This window comes from Lagopus muta, chromosome 12 (genome assembly GCF_023343835.1).
Source record: "Lagopus muta isolate bLagMut1 chromosome 12, bLagMut1 primary, whole genome shotgun sequence".
Classification (NCBI taxonomy): domain Eukaryota; kingdom Metazoa; phylum Chordata; class Aves; order Galliformes; family Phasianidae; genus Lagopus; species Lagopus muta.
The window spans coordinates 13,644,940-13,663,450 of record NC_064444.1 but is presented as its reverse complement, the minus strand read 5'-3'; the positions used below and the strand labels follow the sequence as shown (position 1 = coordinate 13,663,450).

Below are 18,511 nucleotides of genomic sequence, written 5' to 3'. Positions count from 1 at the left end.
AAAAAAAAAGGATTAAGAGCATTCTGTTTTTTCCTTGCAGCAGTACCAAGCTACTGAGCACATACTAATAATGCTATAATTGATAGCCATAAACTTAGAAGACTACTACTGATAGGTAGTGTACACTCTGTGTTGTTTCATTCAGCTTTGCTGTTGAATGCTGATGTTTTTCTTATTTCAAAAAGGGATTTCTGTTCTTTGTGGAATTTCAGAATTTCTCTCTTTTCTTTTGACTTCTTCCTGAAGAACAGCACTGGTTTGGGAACAGCTTTGCTGGGATAAAACTCAGTTGCACTGCACGGCAGAGGGTAGCAAAGAGAGCCAGCACTCCACAGTGCTCCTGTGTTCTTTCAGACAGGCATTTGACAGAAGGATGTTTAAAAATAATTGCATATCCCCTACCCTATCTTTAAATATTCAGAGAAAAAGTCACCGAAGAACCGATAATGTGACAATAATAATGAGGCTGAAGAACAGCACTGTAGCGTGAACTCATATATCCCTTGGTTTCATTTACATGTGTAGCAGATGCTTGTTTCTCCACCACAGAAAGATCATTACCTGGCTTGTAAGGAGAGAGGGGAAGTCTGTTCACCTTTGGGCAGCTAGCTCTGCATCTATGAATAGTTCTTCCTCATCCCATTACGCATGTAATTGCTGCATTATAATTTATTTATTCATTGATTTAATGTAATAGATGAGTAGAAAGAAAATTACTTTTGCAAATAAATTTGATAGGTGGGAAAGCTGCATGGTTTAAAGGAAAAAAAAACCAACAAGAATACAAAACATGCAGTGTGGAATGTGAGGTGGATGGCATCATGATGTGTGAGCACTGGCATGCAGTCCAGGCTCATTAGAAAATGAAGGTGAATCCAGCCAACTTCAGTGCTGGTGCAAAAAGGAAATGACTGTGGAACTCATATGCAATCTTTATTTACATTCTCAGGTACGTGATTTCTTCATGGAATGGGGAGCCAGCTGAAAATGAGTGATAAATAGGATGAGAAAAGAACTCTAACATCAGAAACATAAAGGTAGGAAGTTTGCAAACCATCTGGGGAAGCTGGGGCTGCCTTTCTGTTTTAGGTGGTTTTCCTGTTTACAACAAGTGAATTTGCATCACTCCTGCCTTCAGGCTCTGACTGCCTTGCCTGGCGGGGTTGGCCTGCACCAGAGGTCATCACAAAATATTTCTTAGTCCTGTGCTCCAGGTGAGACACTGAGCATCACCGTCCCCGTGAGCAGGACAGGAGTGTTACGGCAGGAGGCACAGCCCCACCAGCTCTGTGTCCATCACAGGAGTGGCAGTGCTGTGGCCTCACCCACTGGCACAGCATTGAATTGGGAAAGGGAGGAATGGGGGGAGGTGCTGTGGTTTGCAGCTATCAGGTAAGACAGCATCAACAGTACCAAATAAATAAATGAGGCCATGGAAATTCATGAATAGAGGGAGATAGAAAATACATCCATGAATTTTTTTTTCTGTTTTCAGTGTCCATTGAGAACAGTTGCATGCACGCACTAGGTTTTGTTACATTTGTAAAAACGTGTAAATACCTGTATCTGCTATCAAACTACTGCATCCACATGGAAACCAGATGCAGAATTTGAATATTCAGACCAGAAAGCGGGCTTCCCTCCGCCTCCCCACCCATAACCTGTTTGTGAATGTTCTAACTGTGCTGTTAGCTCAGTTATAAACTGCATCAACCGCACCTGCAGCACTGCTGTGTGCTGATGTGTGTATGGACTGAGCCGGCCAGCTCACCCTCCAAGCAGGTGAGGGTGAGGACTGTGAATCACCTCGTGCTTTTCTCTTTCTCTCACGTTGGTTTTTGCATGCCTGTTTGTGTTTGAACAAATGCCTGCTGCTTTCACACTGTTTACTGTCTTCGTTTGCTTCTAGTGAACGATCTTAATGCCTCAGAATTCCTTAGGCAATTTTCATCTCCCCGTAGCACCCGCTTTAGTCCCTCAGGCAGCAGCTCGACATGGACCCCGTTTGCCATCACCTGCGTTGCGCCCCGGAAAGAGCTGCTGCGGTGCCCGTGCGAATGGCATTGCGGTACCTGCGGACGCACTGAGCGCAAATCCTCATCCTGCTAACCCGGGAGCAGAGCAGTCCAGCCGGCTCAGGCAGCGCCCTCTGGTGGCGGAACACGCGAAGCGCAGCCGCAGCTCCGGCGCAGCGTCAGCTGCGTGCAGCTCGCTGCGGGCAGCAGGTGAGCAGCTGGGGGCCTTTCCCGCAGTGAGGCACAGAAGGGCTGTGCTTTCACTTTGGATAAGTTCAGTACTCATTTTATTTCAATGAAAAAAGCTCGCTTTTACGAGTGGAGGAAAGCTCTTTTCACTACAGAAATACGAAATGAATTTTCTTAAGATATATTTTACAGATATTCTTACAAGTATGTCAGTATCTGTAATAAGGATGTAAAAAAGTCTTTGTTGTGAATTTAAAAAAGGGAAACCTTCAGATACTGGCTGCCAATCTTTTCAGAGAGAAATAACATTCCAAGGTGTACTTGCAGAGCCCATATGGCAGCAAGGGAAGCAGTGCTGAAGCTACAGCGTGACCCAGCAGTTACTCGTCTAAGAAACATCTAAGAAATCTTTTGACACTGCATTCTCCTCCTTTGACACTCCAAAACTCAAAGCCCCTTCCCTCCTCTCCCCCCCCCCCCCACCCAAAGAAGTACAGAGAGCAATAAGAATAATACTTTTAATTAATACAGAAAGAACACATGGTACATTGCAGCAGCAGCTAATTGCTTTCTACCATTGGGGAAGAAAAGTTAAGGCTAGTTCAGGGCAACCTGATACAATGGTTTGTTTCCCTACCCCATTCTGCAGACAGCATTCGAAAGTTTAAGGAGATGATCTGTGCACAAAACATGAGATGTTTATTTAGCAAAACATCAAGAACAGAGAAAACATGCTTTGTTACAGTGGTAAAAATACACAAAGCTTTCAAGCTGCTTTTTACACCATCTCAGGTCTGAAACACCAAGTTGCAATCTGCAGCCAATTGTGCTCCAGCTTTGTGTGACACAGGCTGGCAGTAGGGACCGTGGTGACCAAGTTTATCTATTCAGTGGAGCATAAAGTGCACAAGAAAAATAAGTGCATTGAAATGAACCAACCATTTGTAACTCCTGTCACACACTACACTTGCTTAAAGTAGCCACTGCTGAAGCTATTCAGTAAAACACAGTACTACACTTTCAACATATGTTCAGGATAAAGATGAAGATAATTTTGCAGCTTTTTTCTCCAGTTACCAAAATACACCAGCCTTCTGCTGCAGCCTACAGCGCTTTGGGGATTTCTATTGGTGAGCACTAAGTACTGCAGTCCGTCCTTTTTTCTCTCAACTTTGTTTGCAGGCCATTAGGAACTGTACCTTGTATGTGCATTTTTACTCATACCTTAAGACCACATTAGCAAGATGTGAGAGGTGAACCATGAAGCAATCATCTCGTTTAACAAGTGCTATTAATTTAGGGGTGCATCTGCATTTTCAAAAGAAATAGGAAAAAAAAATACCTGGGACATTCCCAAATGCATTATATATATATCAATGGTGAGTGCTCAGTCACTGGAACTTTTGTGCACTGCCTTTACCAGAAGGGCAGGTATTAAATGCAGGCTCTCCTCAAATTAGCTTATTCAATCCCCTTTGGCACATCCTGAATTCTCTAACTTATTTTACACATTTCTTTTTAGAGTGAAAGACGTTTGCTTTGTAATCCTTCCTGAAATAGAAAACCCAGGTTAGGTTCCATGACATCTCATTTACATTGCTAGATTACCACAGAGCAGTCAGATGAGAAAAACTGCAGCCAGGAAGCCAAGCAGTTCATTTATTCACACCCATCTACTTTAATTCAGTCCTGTTTGTTATTAATATATGTTTTCTTTTTTTCTTTTTTTTTTTTTTTTTTTCTTTTTTGGGGGAGGAGGGGGTGGAAATCATACTTTGTGCTCCCACTGTGTAAATAAGTGGCATTATAAAGTAAATACCAGCCTAGTCATTTTTACCTTATAGTCCCTACCCACTGCTTCAATGGCATCTTTGTCAACACATCTGAGCACCTGCAGCTGCTTTCCCAGAGCCAAGGAAGAACCACTGCCAACAACAGCCCTCTGCTGACAGATGTTTACCGAATCCAACAGGTAAATAAAGCCTTACAGGAATTCTTTGGGAGAAAAGGAGTTTAAGAACTCAGTACTGCAACTAGAGAATCAGCATTTTGCCAGGAGCACAGATGAGATAAATAAGGCAAGGGTCCTTGGAAGCCAGGAGATTATTAGAGGCAAAAGCAGCAGTGACACCAAAAAGTTCTTTGTTCTTGAGAGTGAAAACTCAGACCACACTTCATGCAGCTGCCCAGGGAACAGATCAGTGCTCTCAGCCCCCCTTTGTTTTCCTTAGAGCTGACAGAGTAGTCCTTAGAGCACTTCCCTACCTTGCTCTAGCAGAACCCAGTGGTAGAGCATGTCCCACAGGGAGAGTTTTGTTTTCTTCAAGAAGCATAAAGTAACATTTACAACACAGGATCACTCCCCATCCTCTTTAAAACAGTGGATAAAGCAGCTTTTCCTGTTGCGTTTTCTATATGGACTTGATCCCAAGGAGGAAGTTTTCCATATAAAACATCTCTAGTTGAAAATGTACAGCTCATACATATATGCAATTTGTAACTAACTCCTTTGTACAACCAGATTTCACTGTGTACACACATTATATATAGCACTTAGCTACAGAAGTAGCTAAAAAGCAACAACACAAAAATTCATGGCAAACAGGAACCAACAGACTTCCAAGTGCATTTTACACAATACAGATTTTGCAGCTTTTCAAATTAGTTTTCATTAAGTACTAGGTAAAACTGTAAAACTCTGATCCTGTACTTCTGGTTTCATTTTTCCCAGCAGATATTTTTAATATTCATTAGTAATCCTGATATCAAGAGTCAGATGTGTAATGTATTCCTAGGTAGTAGCTTAATGTATTGTATAAAAGTCAGTTTTGTTTCACCAAGAACTAAACTCCGTTTCAATACCATTCCCTGAGGCAACCCTTACTTTATTTTGTCCTCCAATCATCTGTATATAGTTGATGATCTGTTCCAGTCTGCTTTCTTTACGTATCAGTTAGATACATACCCTTGCACTGCTAATTTTAAGCAGTTACCCTTCCTCTTACTGCTCTCTTCTTCTCTCCAACAATCCCGACTTCCCAAACAACAAGTCAGTGTGCTTGACTTCCACAGGACAGGAACTGAGATGTTTAAGTAATGGACATGAATTTCTGAAGATGTAAATGTATGACAGCAGACAGCTAACAGGACAGAATTAAAATGCAATGAACAGTTTAACATTTATCTTATTAAAACTGAAGTTATTCTCTTGAAGAATTAATGGTGCTAAAAAGGCAGTGCTGAGGGGGAGAGAAACAAGAATTATCATCCTTGGTCCACAGAAACTCACCCGAGCAGTAACACCACATCTTTACATTCTCAATGGACTAAGGAGGTTTCTCCTGAGAATAACTCCACTTTTTTCTTTTTTTTTTTAATGTCCATATATAATGAATGCACTTAAAGCTTTAAGTTTTAGTAACTTCATTTAGACTTTGTTTATAAAACAAACACACACAAGCACACTTCCTAGAGTGCAAAATGCTTAAATACTTCCACCTCAGAACTCCACAAGTAGTTTTTGGAACAGTGATCCTTTTGTTCTCAGTCAACTTCTTCCTTGTCATCGCATCCATCGCCAGCAACGGTTGCATCAAAACGAACAAAAAATGCAGAGAACGCAACAGTAGAAATCTGTCATTTCTTCAGCTTCCCAGAGGGCGTTGTTCATTTGTACAAACTCATGGTTGGACTTTGATACATGCACATGTAAGCATCACAGAGCAGTCTTCGTGCACAACCTTGAATTTTTCTGGAATCCAGTGAGTGCAGTTCTTCTACAGACATCTTCAGGTATTCGCCAACTTCTGGGCATGGGGTGACTTGTGGAATGTTAAAGCCATTCTGACCTCCTTTTATGCATGAGGAAAGAGACAGATGAGGATTAGGATTCCATCTACATACATTTACCCTTTATAATATGCTTCAATTACAGCAGCATCGCTAATTCTTGAAAATGCCTTCTGAAAAAATGTAACTGCTATTTTGGACTACTTCAGGGTTCACAAGGAGGTATGAGAAGCATATTTGCTCCAGAGAAAATACAGAATAGCTTCTGGCATTAGAATTAGCCTTTAAAGAAAATCAGTGCACAATTTGTTCTGCACAGAGATGTCAGAGTGTAATGAAAAAATATAGTATCAACCACAACTACTTGCTTTTCTGATGGAACATTCATGCATCCATAATATTTATCTGCATAAGAAAAAAAATGGTGAGGTATTTATCATCTCATTTGGAAAAGTTGATCTGGAAGTTTCACAAAGAAAAACCCATGCAAACACCACGACAGAACCATGGCACAGAAAGGGCTGTCAGGATCTCTACACTGACAGTACAAATTCCATACAGCTTTGGGAGAGTTGCCTGAACACACATTCCACCTTGCACGCTACTGAATTTGTTAATAAAGTGCTATCAAGTAACAGTAAGATGTATGGACATCCATGGCACTGTTCCCTAGCAGACACTTTTTAGCTTAAACTCCAGCTGAAGAAAATTATTTGTGATAAAAAAAGCTAAGCTCAGCAGGATCTCATGATACTACATTCCTGGAATACAGTGGTTCTTAATAGACTTAAGTCATACACATTTCAAGCCCTTCAATACAAAGCTTTATTGCTATGTGGGTGATAGGATGATCTTAGTCCTACAGCAATTTCACTTTTGGCAAGAGGCAACACTTCTCCCAGTCTCCCCCAAAATAAAAATAATTTCTGAAAAAAAGCACCAGAGCATAGAGGGACTCAAGAATTCTGCAGGCAAAGAACTGTTGCATTCAGTCCAACACTTGTATCTATTGCTGCTTTTCACAGGCATCAGAATTCAACACAGTCCTTGTTACTATTTAATGCAGCAATGTCTAAAAGAATATTTATTTTCCTGACATTTGTTTTTCCCACTGCTAACTCTAAAGAGATTCAAAGGAGTAGCACAGATTGCACCGCATTACTCGGTGAAGTTGTATTAGAAATAACAAAGTCATTTAAGCAAAAGCAATAGAAGAGATATCCACAAACTATCTGCTAATTGTGTACATCCATTTAAAAAGACTGAAGGAATGTGTTCTTGCAACTTTTAAATACATCCCCTTTAAATCAGTTCTCTCTGCCAAATTTAGAAAATACAGAAAACCATAAAAAGCCCTACTGGAGGATCTCTCCAGTTAATTCAGTACCATCTACTTACTAAGGCATCCAATTTTGCTGAAAATCAGAACGTACACATTAAGTCTGCTATAGCAATGTGCTAAGGAAAGGATGGGTTGGAGATTCATGTCCCAGCATTGAACGCTTCAAGTGAAATGGCACTAGTATCACCAAGTGTTAGGAAATAAATAGGCACTAAAACTTACAGAACTGTAATACAAGTTTTAAAAGAAAACCAAAGAGAATAATTTGAAGATGTACCATCCCGATCTGCCATGCTGTCAAAGAAAAGCCAGGCGGAGTCATCTCTCCCGTACTTCACAAAAGCTACATAGTGGCTTGTTTCTATGCAGAGGACAGCAAACAACTCCATCTTCTGGTATGGGATACAGCCATGTCGCCAATCCCAGTCTGGCAGATCTTTGGGGAGTGACAATGGATTGAATTTATGACTCTGTCTCCTGGGATGAAGATGAACCTACAATTGAAGTCATATTTCAGGAGAAAAAAAAAAATCAACTTGAGATTATTTGTTTCAGTGGCAGACAAAGCTGAGAAGAACAGTCCTGCTGAAGATCAATGGTCTTAGAGAAGGAACTGCAAAGTAGCAGTAGCACACATTTATTGTATTCCACAACCCCCCCACACTATAGTTTGGGGGGGGTTGTGAAATAGTGCAGTATTTCCCAAAAATTTCAGAAGGGAAGTCAGATTTAATGCAAGAATTTTCTAATATGCTCAAGCCTTGAAAATAAGCCATGAATTTGACAGCTTCATGCAATTACCAAACAGCTCTAAACATTAAATGGTTTTACATCATGAAAATATTTACCAATTCCAACAAGTAAAACGTAAAATTATGTTTTAAAGAAGACTGAGAACAAATTCCAAGGTACCTGCAATTACTCTTTCACCACACTTTTAGTACAGAACTGCTTGACAAACTCATTACAGGGCCATGCAGCCTTCCCAATTTGCCACAGCTTTCCCTGGCAGGGTATCTCACTAATGCTCCCTACACTTTTTTTATTACAGCACGTGCCATTTGGGGTAAACCCACGCAGAACAGACAGCAGCTTACTTGTGTATTGCAGGTTTTGCAGAACTGCTTGATTTTCCCAGCAGAAATATCGGTATCTTCATAACATTCTCTGCACTCATACATAGCCAGCCCTCCGCAAATACGGCACTGCCTGGGAGCTGCAGTTTTAAACAAGATGTTAGTCTACCATTCAGGACCCTTTTTAAGTTGTCTAAGAAGAAAAGAGTATGGAAAATAAGATTATTATTACCTTTGCAGAGAGAGAACGTATTGTAAAAGGCTTAAAACCATCTAGCTAATCAAAGCAGAAACTACATTTAATTTCTTCCCTTTAATTTCTTCTCTAACAATGTGGAAGAAAAAAGGTTTTAAAAATGGGAAGCTGCAAACAGTGATAAAAATGAATTTATATCAATTCATGGACAAGTGAAAACAGGCTGTTATATTAAAATAGCTCTGTCATATCAGTCTTCATCTGTTGACATTGGCAAACAGACGCAGAACAAAGGCTGATGGCTGCGACAGTGAAAGAAAACACTGGGACAGTTTAGAACAGAGATGATTATTCTAATAACTGTAGCAGTCTTATTAGTTATTGCATAAGAACTGAAAATCAAATTTCCTTAGGTAATGCAGAACAATAAAGTCAGTAGTGACAAGAAGTGAGATTTTACAGCCGAACGTGCACCATCACGGCATGCTACAGGTTTACATGTTTGTCAGTTTTGAATACAGGTACTTAAAAACTGCCTGAGGTAATTACATTGCATTAGTTGCTTTCAAAAAACTCCCTTTCCTTATTCAACACGATACTGTGTACTTACTGTCTTCAAGTAAATCTGTTATATTTAGCTCCAAGGATGGAAAAATTTTGTTGAACATTTTGAAGTCTTTTCCAAATCGAGGCATCTGAATAATCAGGCAAGAAGGAGCCTGGGTGAAAAGTTAGAAAACAATCAGGCAAGCTTGAAAAAGATAAACCTAAATTTAGAGGCATACCTCTTCTAATGCTATAAATGTATTTAGATGTTATTTAGAGTTGCAGCCTACTGTCTTAAAAATTAACAAAAAAGACAAACTTAAGTCTTAGAAAAAAAAATAATCTACAGCTGAAACCCATGAAACTAGCATCTAATTCATTGTCAAATGAATTAAGTGCCAGATATGCTGGCATGATATTAAATACTGGACTACACCCCCTTGTAAAAACAAAGATTTTTTTTTTTTAAAGTGGGGTTTTTTGTTTGTTTGTTTTAAGCTTTTCCTTTGTAAAGCTTTTTACAAACATAGGAATCCCAAAAAAGCAGTTCTTAAGGCAACTTACCAACAGTAACCAAAGAGTTTTATTTTGGTAATGCTTTGTCTGAACAGATCAAAGCAATTTTGGTAACTCGCACATCAAGTCAACCATAAAATATTTCTGCAATGTAAGCAACCTGTACCACTGAGCACTCCACCATCCCAACACATCTGCATTTTCCTTTCACACCCAATCCCACTTTTCTCTCACTGCCGAACGGGTAAGTATGTAGCTATCATCAATTCTAACAAAGCAACAGTGTCACCAACCTCTGCAAACTTCAAGTTGCTGTTGATGAACGACCACTCCAGTAACTGCTGAATTGTTGGGACTCCAACTTTCTCATTTTTGTCCATGAAAATTTGGTAGAAATAACAGTCTTGTACTTTCTGACCTGCTGATCTGAGAACAGAATTCCAAAAAAAAAAAAAAAAAAAAAAAAAAAGAATAAAATCAGATCTACCATAACAACAGCTGTACTTTGCAAAGAAAATATTAACTACAAAAAGTAGCCTATACAACATCCTCTCTACTGTGAAATATATGTGCTTAAAAGAAAAAAAAAAAAGAAAAAAAACACAAAAAACCCAGGAACAACAAAAAGTCTTAAGTAACAGGCAACCATTACATGTGAACTGACTGTAGAAAAGCTATTTAAGAAACAAAAGCACCATAAGTATGTTTTGAAGATGTTTTTATATTCCTGAATTACCAACTCAAAATACTTGGGGGCTGCCCAGCTCTGCTTGATGCAATTCCTGGGATAAAGGAAGAACGTAAAAACTACAGGAAATGCAGCATTGCTGATGCCACAGAACACAGCAAGGAACCTGAAAGTATCAGGTGCCAGCAAGCAGAATGTCAGCCATATGCAACAATCCCTTCCTCTCCTGATCTCAGTTGAGACAGCTGAATCCTTGTAGTGCCACAGCCAGAGCGAAGGCTTACCTACATGTCAGCATCTGTTACTTTGTCAGAAGTTAAAGCAGCAAAACTTAATCAAGGTGAGCCACTGAAACGCTTTCACAAGCCAGTAAGAAATACAAGTCTGATTCCATGGCTTAAACACCAAATCAGGAAACCCTGCAGCTTGCCCCAAAAATAAGCAGCTATAACGCTGCAGGCCTCATTAGTAAGGTATACTCTAGCCTCTCTCCAGCACAATTAATAGACATACACTAATAAGACTTTCCCATCAGCAGCTGTAAGGAATCTTTGTTCCAGCACTCACGTCATGACGAGGTTCAGTTTTTGCAATAACAGATGAATAGAGAAAAACACATCCTACCAAAAATGATAGGAAACTCCATCAAGTTTGTCAGTGTAATTTTATGAGCCCTATTAATATATAATATTAATAATAACCACAAGACAAAGATGTCTCAGTAAGAAAGGCGGCAGATAGTCCCTCCCCATCAGCCTCTACAGACAAATGAGTGCAACACAGAAAAGACTCACCTTATTTTCAGCAGTGGTTCAACTCTTAGAATATGATGAAATAAAATATTCAAAAATTCTTCTGGATCTGGGAAAAAAAAATAAAGTCTTCTTAATATCTTAAAAAGCAGTATTTAAGAATGAAAGTTGCAAAACATTAAATAAGAAAAATATAAAGGTTCATTTGTACAATTTCATGATATATCAAGGTAAATTTATGACAAACTACAAACATTTTGATGGCACAAACCTCTATTTTCTCTATTGGCATCAAATAGCCCTAAAAACAGACACACGCTCTCAACAATCTAGCAGGGTTTTCCAGTACAGACTACAAAGACACTGTATTCCAGAGGAGTCATTTGGTACCAGTTTGGTGTTTTTTTAACAGGAGAACCAAAAAATACAACTGAGAAATTGGAGAGGTGAAGAGACACGACAGTTAACACTTGTATGAAAATACTCAGTATGACAAAGTTCATCTAACCTAGAGAATGAGCTCTCTAATCAAGAACAAACCAGCATTAGCTTAGAGATCTAATCACACCCAGTAGTTTTCTGTTTTATTTTTCTTCCTGCCACTAGCTGCAATAAATATTAGTTCTCAGCATTTAACATTTTCAAAGAACATGGTGTTCTCCCACACAAAAATCAGAACTAATACATAATGAAAATGTTAATTAATCCTTATATGCGGCAGAAGATCAAAAGATTGAGATTTGGTTTTCCTAACATGTTACACATTTTATTTCTTAGACTACTGTATAATCACTGCGGCAACAAAACGTTGTGGTGGGAAGATCAAAGGAAGCAAAGTGACACTTTGAAAGAGGACAGAGACCACAACCTTACCATAGTCTTTATTTCTGAGATCTCCCCTAACTACTAGAAGGGAGTGTCTCATTTCATGGAGACATGGGCACAGGAAGCAATAAATCCAGTCAGAAAAAGACTGGATGCAGAAACTGATAAAGCTAGGATGTTCCTTATAGAATAGAGGAAGCAAGAAAAAAAAAAGACCTTTTTACCATCCAGTGGTCACTCAAGTCTCTGGTACAGATATTACTGCTCCAGAAAAATTTGTATTTTACTTTGTATAATATGTATTTTGTAGTATAACTCTTACAGATTGTAAAGAAAGGAAAAGCCTTCCCAGTTACCTTTTTCCTCTGAAGTGAATCCTGATGCAGCCTCAACTTTTTCAAGTATTTTCCTCAGTTTCATTATTTTTGTAGCACATACATATCCATATCTAAGATAAATGGGTTTAACAAGCTATTAGCTAGTTTATAAACAAGTCAGAGGAAAAGAAAAGACTCAAGTGCTGAAACACGGGCTTGCAGATCTTTTTCTGTGTACAGTGTTTCTGCAAAGCTATCTACTGAGTCCTCATACTCACCTGATTCAGTTTTCCAAAAGCACCCCAAATGTTGAACATCACTCAAGTGTTCCTGCATAAAAGGGTTTTTTTAAACTGTAACCCAGCACTAATTTGCACCACTTAATGCAGCATTTTCAGTGTCTCATACAACACCACCACCAGAGTCATTAATGAAGAGTTAAGAAAGGTACAGAACTGTATTTCTGATCTGAGGAGCTGATGCTTTCAGCAATCATCTCAAACTTTACAAAAAGTACAGAGAACTTTCTAAGCATGGTGGAAAGGCAGGAGTAACCCTTTCAGTCCTCTCAGCCACTTGAGATTGCTGCACTCTGTGTGCACCCCACTACCTGCACTACAGATCCCCAGAACACACCAGGCATACTAGGGAAGGAATGGTTCAGAAGACATCATCTTCCTCCAGGAATGCAAGGAAAAACTTGCCCACAGAATTTCAGAATTGTGTTATATTTGCAGGTTTAAAAAAAAACAAATATGAAGACAACATAATAAAGATTTTTGGCACACTCCCTTTGCTCATTATACCTGAGAAATTATGGAATTAACTTCCTGTTTAATAAAAAGCATTTTGGTCACTTGCAGAATTACTGAAGCTCTGCAAGCCCCCCTGAAGTCTATGACACTGTGAAACTTCATGTAAGTTGACTCAAATACTTTTGTTGTCAAGAACAGCAACAATAAAGATATAAATACAGATATTAAAAATGAATATAACTCATTTATCAATGTTCTTGTACAAATCTTACAAAAGTTTTACGCTCATTCTATTTCCAAATCCAGACAAATATAGTATTTTATCACCAAACTATTTCCAACTATTTCCAGGTAGCACTGATGAAATTTACTATAAAAAACAATTGTTAATTTAAAAAAAAAAAAAAAAAAAAAGCTAAGGAAACTTGGCAGGCTTGCAACAGGAATGTGTATGCAGAAGGCTTTATTGTAAAATTTATTTTAGATGAAAGACTGGTTTATGTCTCTACTTACATTCTAAGAGGATTCACAATCTCTGTTCGCAATAACTCTTGAGTCTCACTATAATACTCTACATCATTCTTTTCTTTAGGCCTGAGTAACACGGTGTCCAAAACGGAGCTAAAAGAAAACAAGCTACAGAAGAAAGAAAAAGAAGGCAGGTTGGTTTTGATTCTGCAGATAGAACCATTCAGATGCCTAAACAACACAAGATGAGCAAAGCAAAGCAATGGAAGGAATTAAAGAACTAAGCAAGCACAAAATGAGATCATTATGGACAAGACAACACAGCTGTACTAAGCAGTAAAGGTCCACTCTAACCCCATGCCCTCGTGCCAGCACAATACAAAACTAGTTACCGAGGCAGGATTCCACAAGCAGGTTAGAAGAGTTCCTCTCTGACCCTGTCCCACCCACATACTCTCTAACCCTTCAGAAGTCCATGGACTCACGGCAGTCCAGAAGAATATGAATCATAGAACTGCATGGACTGGAATGGACCTCAAGGATCACTGAGATCCAATGCCCCTGCTGCAGGCAGGGCTGCCAACCACTAGATCAAGTACTGGATCGGACTGCCCAGAGCCCCAGCCAACCTGGCTTTGAACACCTCCAGGGATGGGGCATTTACCACCTCTCTGGGCAGCCCGTTCCATTCTGTCAGTAAAAAACTGTCCCCAGACATCTAGTCTAATCCAAATCTCCTTTGTTTAGTTTAAAACCATTCCCCCATCTGTCGCTATCTACCTTTGTTCAAAGTTTATCTCCCTCCTGTTTATAAACTCCCTTTAGATATACTGAAAGGCCAGTACAATCTGGACACATGGGAGACTGACTAGTACTTCAAGTTAAGCAACAAATCCTGTAGAGCTTTCTCAAATGTAAAGAGCATAGTATGTGCTAAAAACTTTTTAAGCTGTACAGTAATAAAACAGAATCATTACAACAAGGATTACGTGTTCTGTGCTTCTAGCATACCTCCCACTAACCCACACCTTGGGACGCCACTATACAAACTGTGAACTTACCAGAATAAGGTGGAGTCTAAGTAACAGGAGTTGTAATGACCCTGGATACCTTTCTTCTTTCCAATCATTGTCTCTAAACCTTCTTTTTCCATTTTTGGAGGAGTGTTTTCTTCTACCACTTCACTTAAGTAACCTCCAAAGGCTGAAATTTTTTTTTCAAAAGACACTTTAAAGCCTCCAATTTTATCCCCCTTGAGATTTTCCTATTAATGTTTCATAGCTAAACTGCTGCCTTAGCACAAAACATTCATTTTCTGGACTAGAATAGCATTTCATTATAGCTAAGACTCACTCTCTTCCAGAAAGTGAACAAGGCCTCACATTCCACACAGTGAACACAGGACTACTTCAGATAGCCTGCAGCACTGAATTAATTTTGCCCAGTAGGAGTGAAATTCTCAGTTTAAATGCCCTGTTCACATCATCATGCTAACACCGAGATGCTTTATCCTTTGCTGTTCTTCCCAGCAAAATGACATGACCCAGGAAAGCTAATAATGTTAGGAAAGAGAATTAGCTTTTCCACCACTGATCTTCATCATACAAATACATTCTTTTCTTTCAGTATTTAAGACAGAAATATAACTTAATTCTGATACTGCAATCCCACATTGCTGGATTTGCTAATACCATTTTCAGCAAGACTGCTTCGCAATTTCTAAAGTAAAAATATACAACGTAAATTCCCAAGATTTATGAAATTTCCTTAAATTACCATGAAGTACAAAAAAGCCAGAGAAGCATTATATTCTATAGATTGATTTCCTGTTCGTAAGCCTCATTTAAGTGCTGCCTATAGAGATCTCCAAGTGTTCAATGAAACCAAACCCTGTGTCAGTTCCCAGCTGATAAATAAACCATAAGCAGAAGCTCGGTACCTAGAGAGTTGCAGCGTTCAATCTGATTGGAAACCGGCTGTAGTGACGCAAACCTGGAATCTGGTCTGCAGCTTTTCAGTTTAACAAAAAGAGCTTTCTTTGGAGCACAAGTGAAGTATCGAGTTCCTTTAAATGTTCCATCTGTACAACCTGCACATTCGTCTTCCTGAAAATTAAAGAGAGAATTCACCGTTTTCATATTTCCACAGTTCTGTACTAAGATGTTGAATTACAATACCTACCCCAAAAAATCACCCTTTGAGTATTCTTAAGCTTAATAAGCAGTGTTGCTGCTTTTTAGTGTGTGTACAAAGCTTCAGCTGAGGTGTTGTTTGCCTGGATTTACTGAGGCAATTAAGTGTTACACTTTCTTCAGAAGAAACGTGGGGGAGGTGGGAGATGAGAGTGAGAATTAAACCTACTCAACTTGAAGGACTTTCACTAAGCTAGCCCCTTAATCCAGATACCCTCTGAAGTAGAAAAAGCATACGTGTACTACCAAGCATCTTTCAGAACTCAGTTAAAATCATTAAGCACTAGAAGTGTGAATATTTTCAGTGTTACTACAGACTACATTCGACACATCAAGGAAGGCAATAGAAGCTAGATCTGAAGTATTATGACTTGTAATTGTTGAATATCTTTGATACCATGATTTAAGGTATATTATTGCTTACAAAACCTGCTATGATCTAATGCAGAAACGGATGTCAAACAGGCACAAGAGCCCAGTTTAACAAAAACCATCTTAAGATGCAAACGCCTGTGGCAAACTATACACTGAGCATCACCCACTGAAGCCACAAACATCAGGACTTTTCCAACAGCTGAAATATCAGTTGCATTCTCACTTACTTTGCTAGAAATGTTTGTTGTTTTATACAATTGTACACTACCTTATCTGAAATTTTACCAAAAATGATCCCAAAATAAACAACTCCACATCCCTAACAATTTAGTGATAGCACTCAGTAGGTCAGGTCAATGGCTATACATGATCTTGAAAGCCTTTTCCAACCTAGATTATTCTAATTGCACACACATTAATAAGTGACAGCCATTCACTACTATGGCAGCAACTGGAGAGTAACTCTAAGTACATAAAAGTAATTCATGTTTGCAGCAACTGTGAATTCATGAAGGGCTGGTAGGAACACCAAGCACTTTGCTGTCAGACCAAGAATACTGCTACCATTGATTACCAACATCAGTATTGCAGTTCTGCTGATGGACTCTGACACTGCCTGCGTGCTGGTGTGCCACATACATTTGAGGTTCTTACACACAGGACTTTTTTATTTCTTTATTTTACAGAACTGTGTATCACAGAGCCTTTAAATAGCATGGGGCTTTTTGCCTCAGTGACAAGTAAGTCAGTAAGTAAGATGGACAAAGGACACTCCACTTAAGCAAGTAACCTACATAGCAAATGAGTCACCTACGGCCCTTCTGAGTCAATCATGCTTTGTAGCACAAAGCCACCTCAGAGCCTATTAATGGAATAAAGCCTAGGGCAGCCACTAAAGTCAGAGCCCATCTGAGATTTCATCTACCTTACAAGGAGATCACATAGCAACTTCAGACAAATTTTCATCCAGACTGACCACTACTGTAAAGTATACATGCAGCAACTCTCAAAGCAGATAATTAATACTACTATGAATCAACTTATCAGATGATATTTACCAGCTCCAGTCCAGCTAACACTTCATTTACCCCAGGAGGCTGGCCAATCCAGCGGATTACTCCATAGAAAGGGGGATTTTCTTTGACTTCAGCCAAGGAACCTGCTTCAAGACCATGCGAGTTACCAACAGGGCCTCCTGTTGATGGACTTTCCTGGTTAGCTGTAGTGTTTACATCACCAATGACTGACTGAACAGATAAAGACAGAGGACTGTGTCCAATAGCACCATTAGTACTTGATGCTTTTGTCAAACTGAAAGGGAGAGAGTGGAATCTGTTTTCTGTAGTCACAGAGTTTGTTAAAGGTGGCTGCAGTGGTGGTGAAGAATGCCCAAATCCAGGAGATGAATCAGTAAGTGATTTTGCAGGGTCTTCAGCAACTGTTAAGAATCAAAAACAAGACGTTAACTCAGGTTTTGTTTGGGGTGCCTCCATCTCCTTACCGAAAGGGAAGCTTAGCTGTCAAATCGATACAAGTATCTGCAACTACATCTGATTTAATGCATGTCCTGCATAGGATGAGTTAAGCAGGAGGAATGTAGGAAGATGTTTGTCACTTCACAACACCAGAGACATAACTGGGTGAGGAAAAACTACTACAGCCCTACAACTTACATCACACAACCAATAGAAACATGCAGCATGAAGAAAGGTGTTAACCAGAAATTACAGGAAGGTTTAAAATTAATGTTTTTTAGTAACCCAAGGCAGAACTGGTGTTTGAATGCAAGTAAACAGCCCCAGTGATTACAGTAGTGGGTCCAACTAGGAACACTGAACAACTGAGGAGAGAACTCAGCTGGTAGTTAATACAGAAATGAGTAACTGCTTATGGACATCATTTGCAACTGGAAAAGCATTCTTTTCCACCTTGGCTGCACTACAACATGTTTTGGTTCTAGGACAGGGAATCTATCTGTGTCCACAGAGAATAAAGGGTTTTAATGAGCCACAACTAATGTAGTGCTTAATTAATGAGATCACAAATAGATATAACAACACAGATGTTTTGCATCCACTCTCATCTCTCTATGTGGCCTCTATTACACAACTGATATTTACAGAGTAAAGTGCTTTTTTTACATATTACAATAAACTAAAACTAATTTTTATATATATTTCCACGCTTGGTATCTGTTAGGGCACCATAAGCAATTTTAACCAATTTTCTTTTAGAGTTCACAGAACATAGGGCCTGCCTCTGATTTACTGTGGAAACCTGCAGCAATGCTATTAATTTAGTGTTTACCCCTTCAGTCAGCCACACTTCAGAAAACAGTAATGAGATGAAAAATACACATTAGATCCAGAAGCAAATAAAGATCCCCTGGTGCTCTCAGTATACGCATCCGAATTTATGAAAATTCAGTGAGGTTTTATAAAAACAATTTTAAACACAAGTGTATGTAATT

General features: G+C 39.1%; 1 protein-coding gene across 5 annotated transcripts in view; it reads right to left on the bottom strand.

Moving 5' to 3' along the window:
- Positions 1 to 2,882: 2,882 nt before the first annotated feature.
- Positions 2,883 to 18,511, bottom strand: part of CYLD (CYLD lysine 63 deubiquitinase) — a 42,402-nt gene continuing 26,773 nt past the window's right edge. For 4 of the 5 annotated variants that reach the window (XM_048959104.1, XM_048959102.1, XM_048959106.1 and 1 more), the window contains exons 7-17: positions 17,100 to 17,479; positions 15,414 to 15,579; positions 14,536 to 14,677; positions 13,520 to 13,642; positions 12,291 to 12,382; positions 11,152 to 11,218; positions 9,963 to 10,095; positions 9,218 to 9,326; positions 8,433 to 8,551; positions 7,613 to 7,829; positions 2,883 to 6,055 (exon numbers count right to left, since the gene is read on the bottom strand). In XM_048959104.1, coding sequence (XP_048815061.1) covers positions 5,871 to 6,055; positions 7,613 to 7,829; positions 8,433 to 8,551; positions 9,218 to 9,326; positions 9,963 to 10,095; positions 11,152 to 11,218; positions 12,291 to 12,382; positions 13,520 to 13,642; positions 14,536 to 14,677; positions 15,414 to 15,579; positions 17,100 to 17,479 — 1,733 coding nt within the window. In that variant the 3' untranslated portion in view covers positions 2,883 to 5,870. Of the gene's footprint in view, positions 6,056 to 7,451; positions 7,830 to 8,432; positions 8,552 to 9,217; positions 9,327 to 9,962; positions 10,096 to 11,151; positions 11,219 to 12,290; positions 12,383 to 13,519; positions 13,643 to 14,535; positions 14,678 to 15,413; positions 15,580 to 17,099; positions 17,480 to 18,511 lie in introns of those variants that run through there. The other variant, XM_048959105.1, reaches the window with a different exon arrangement.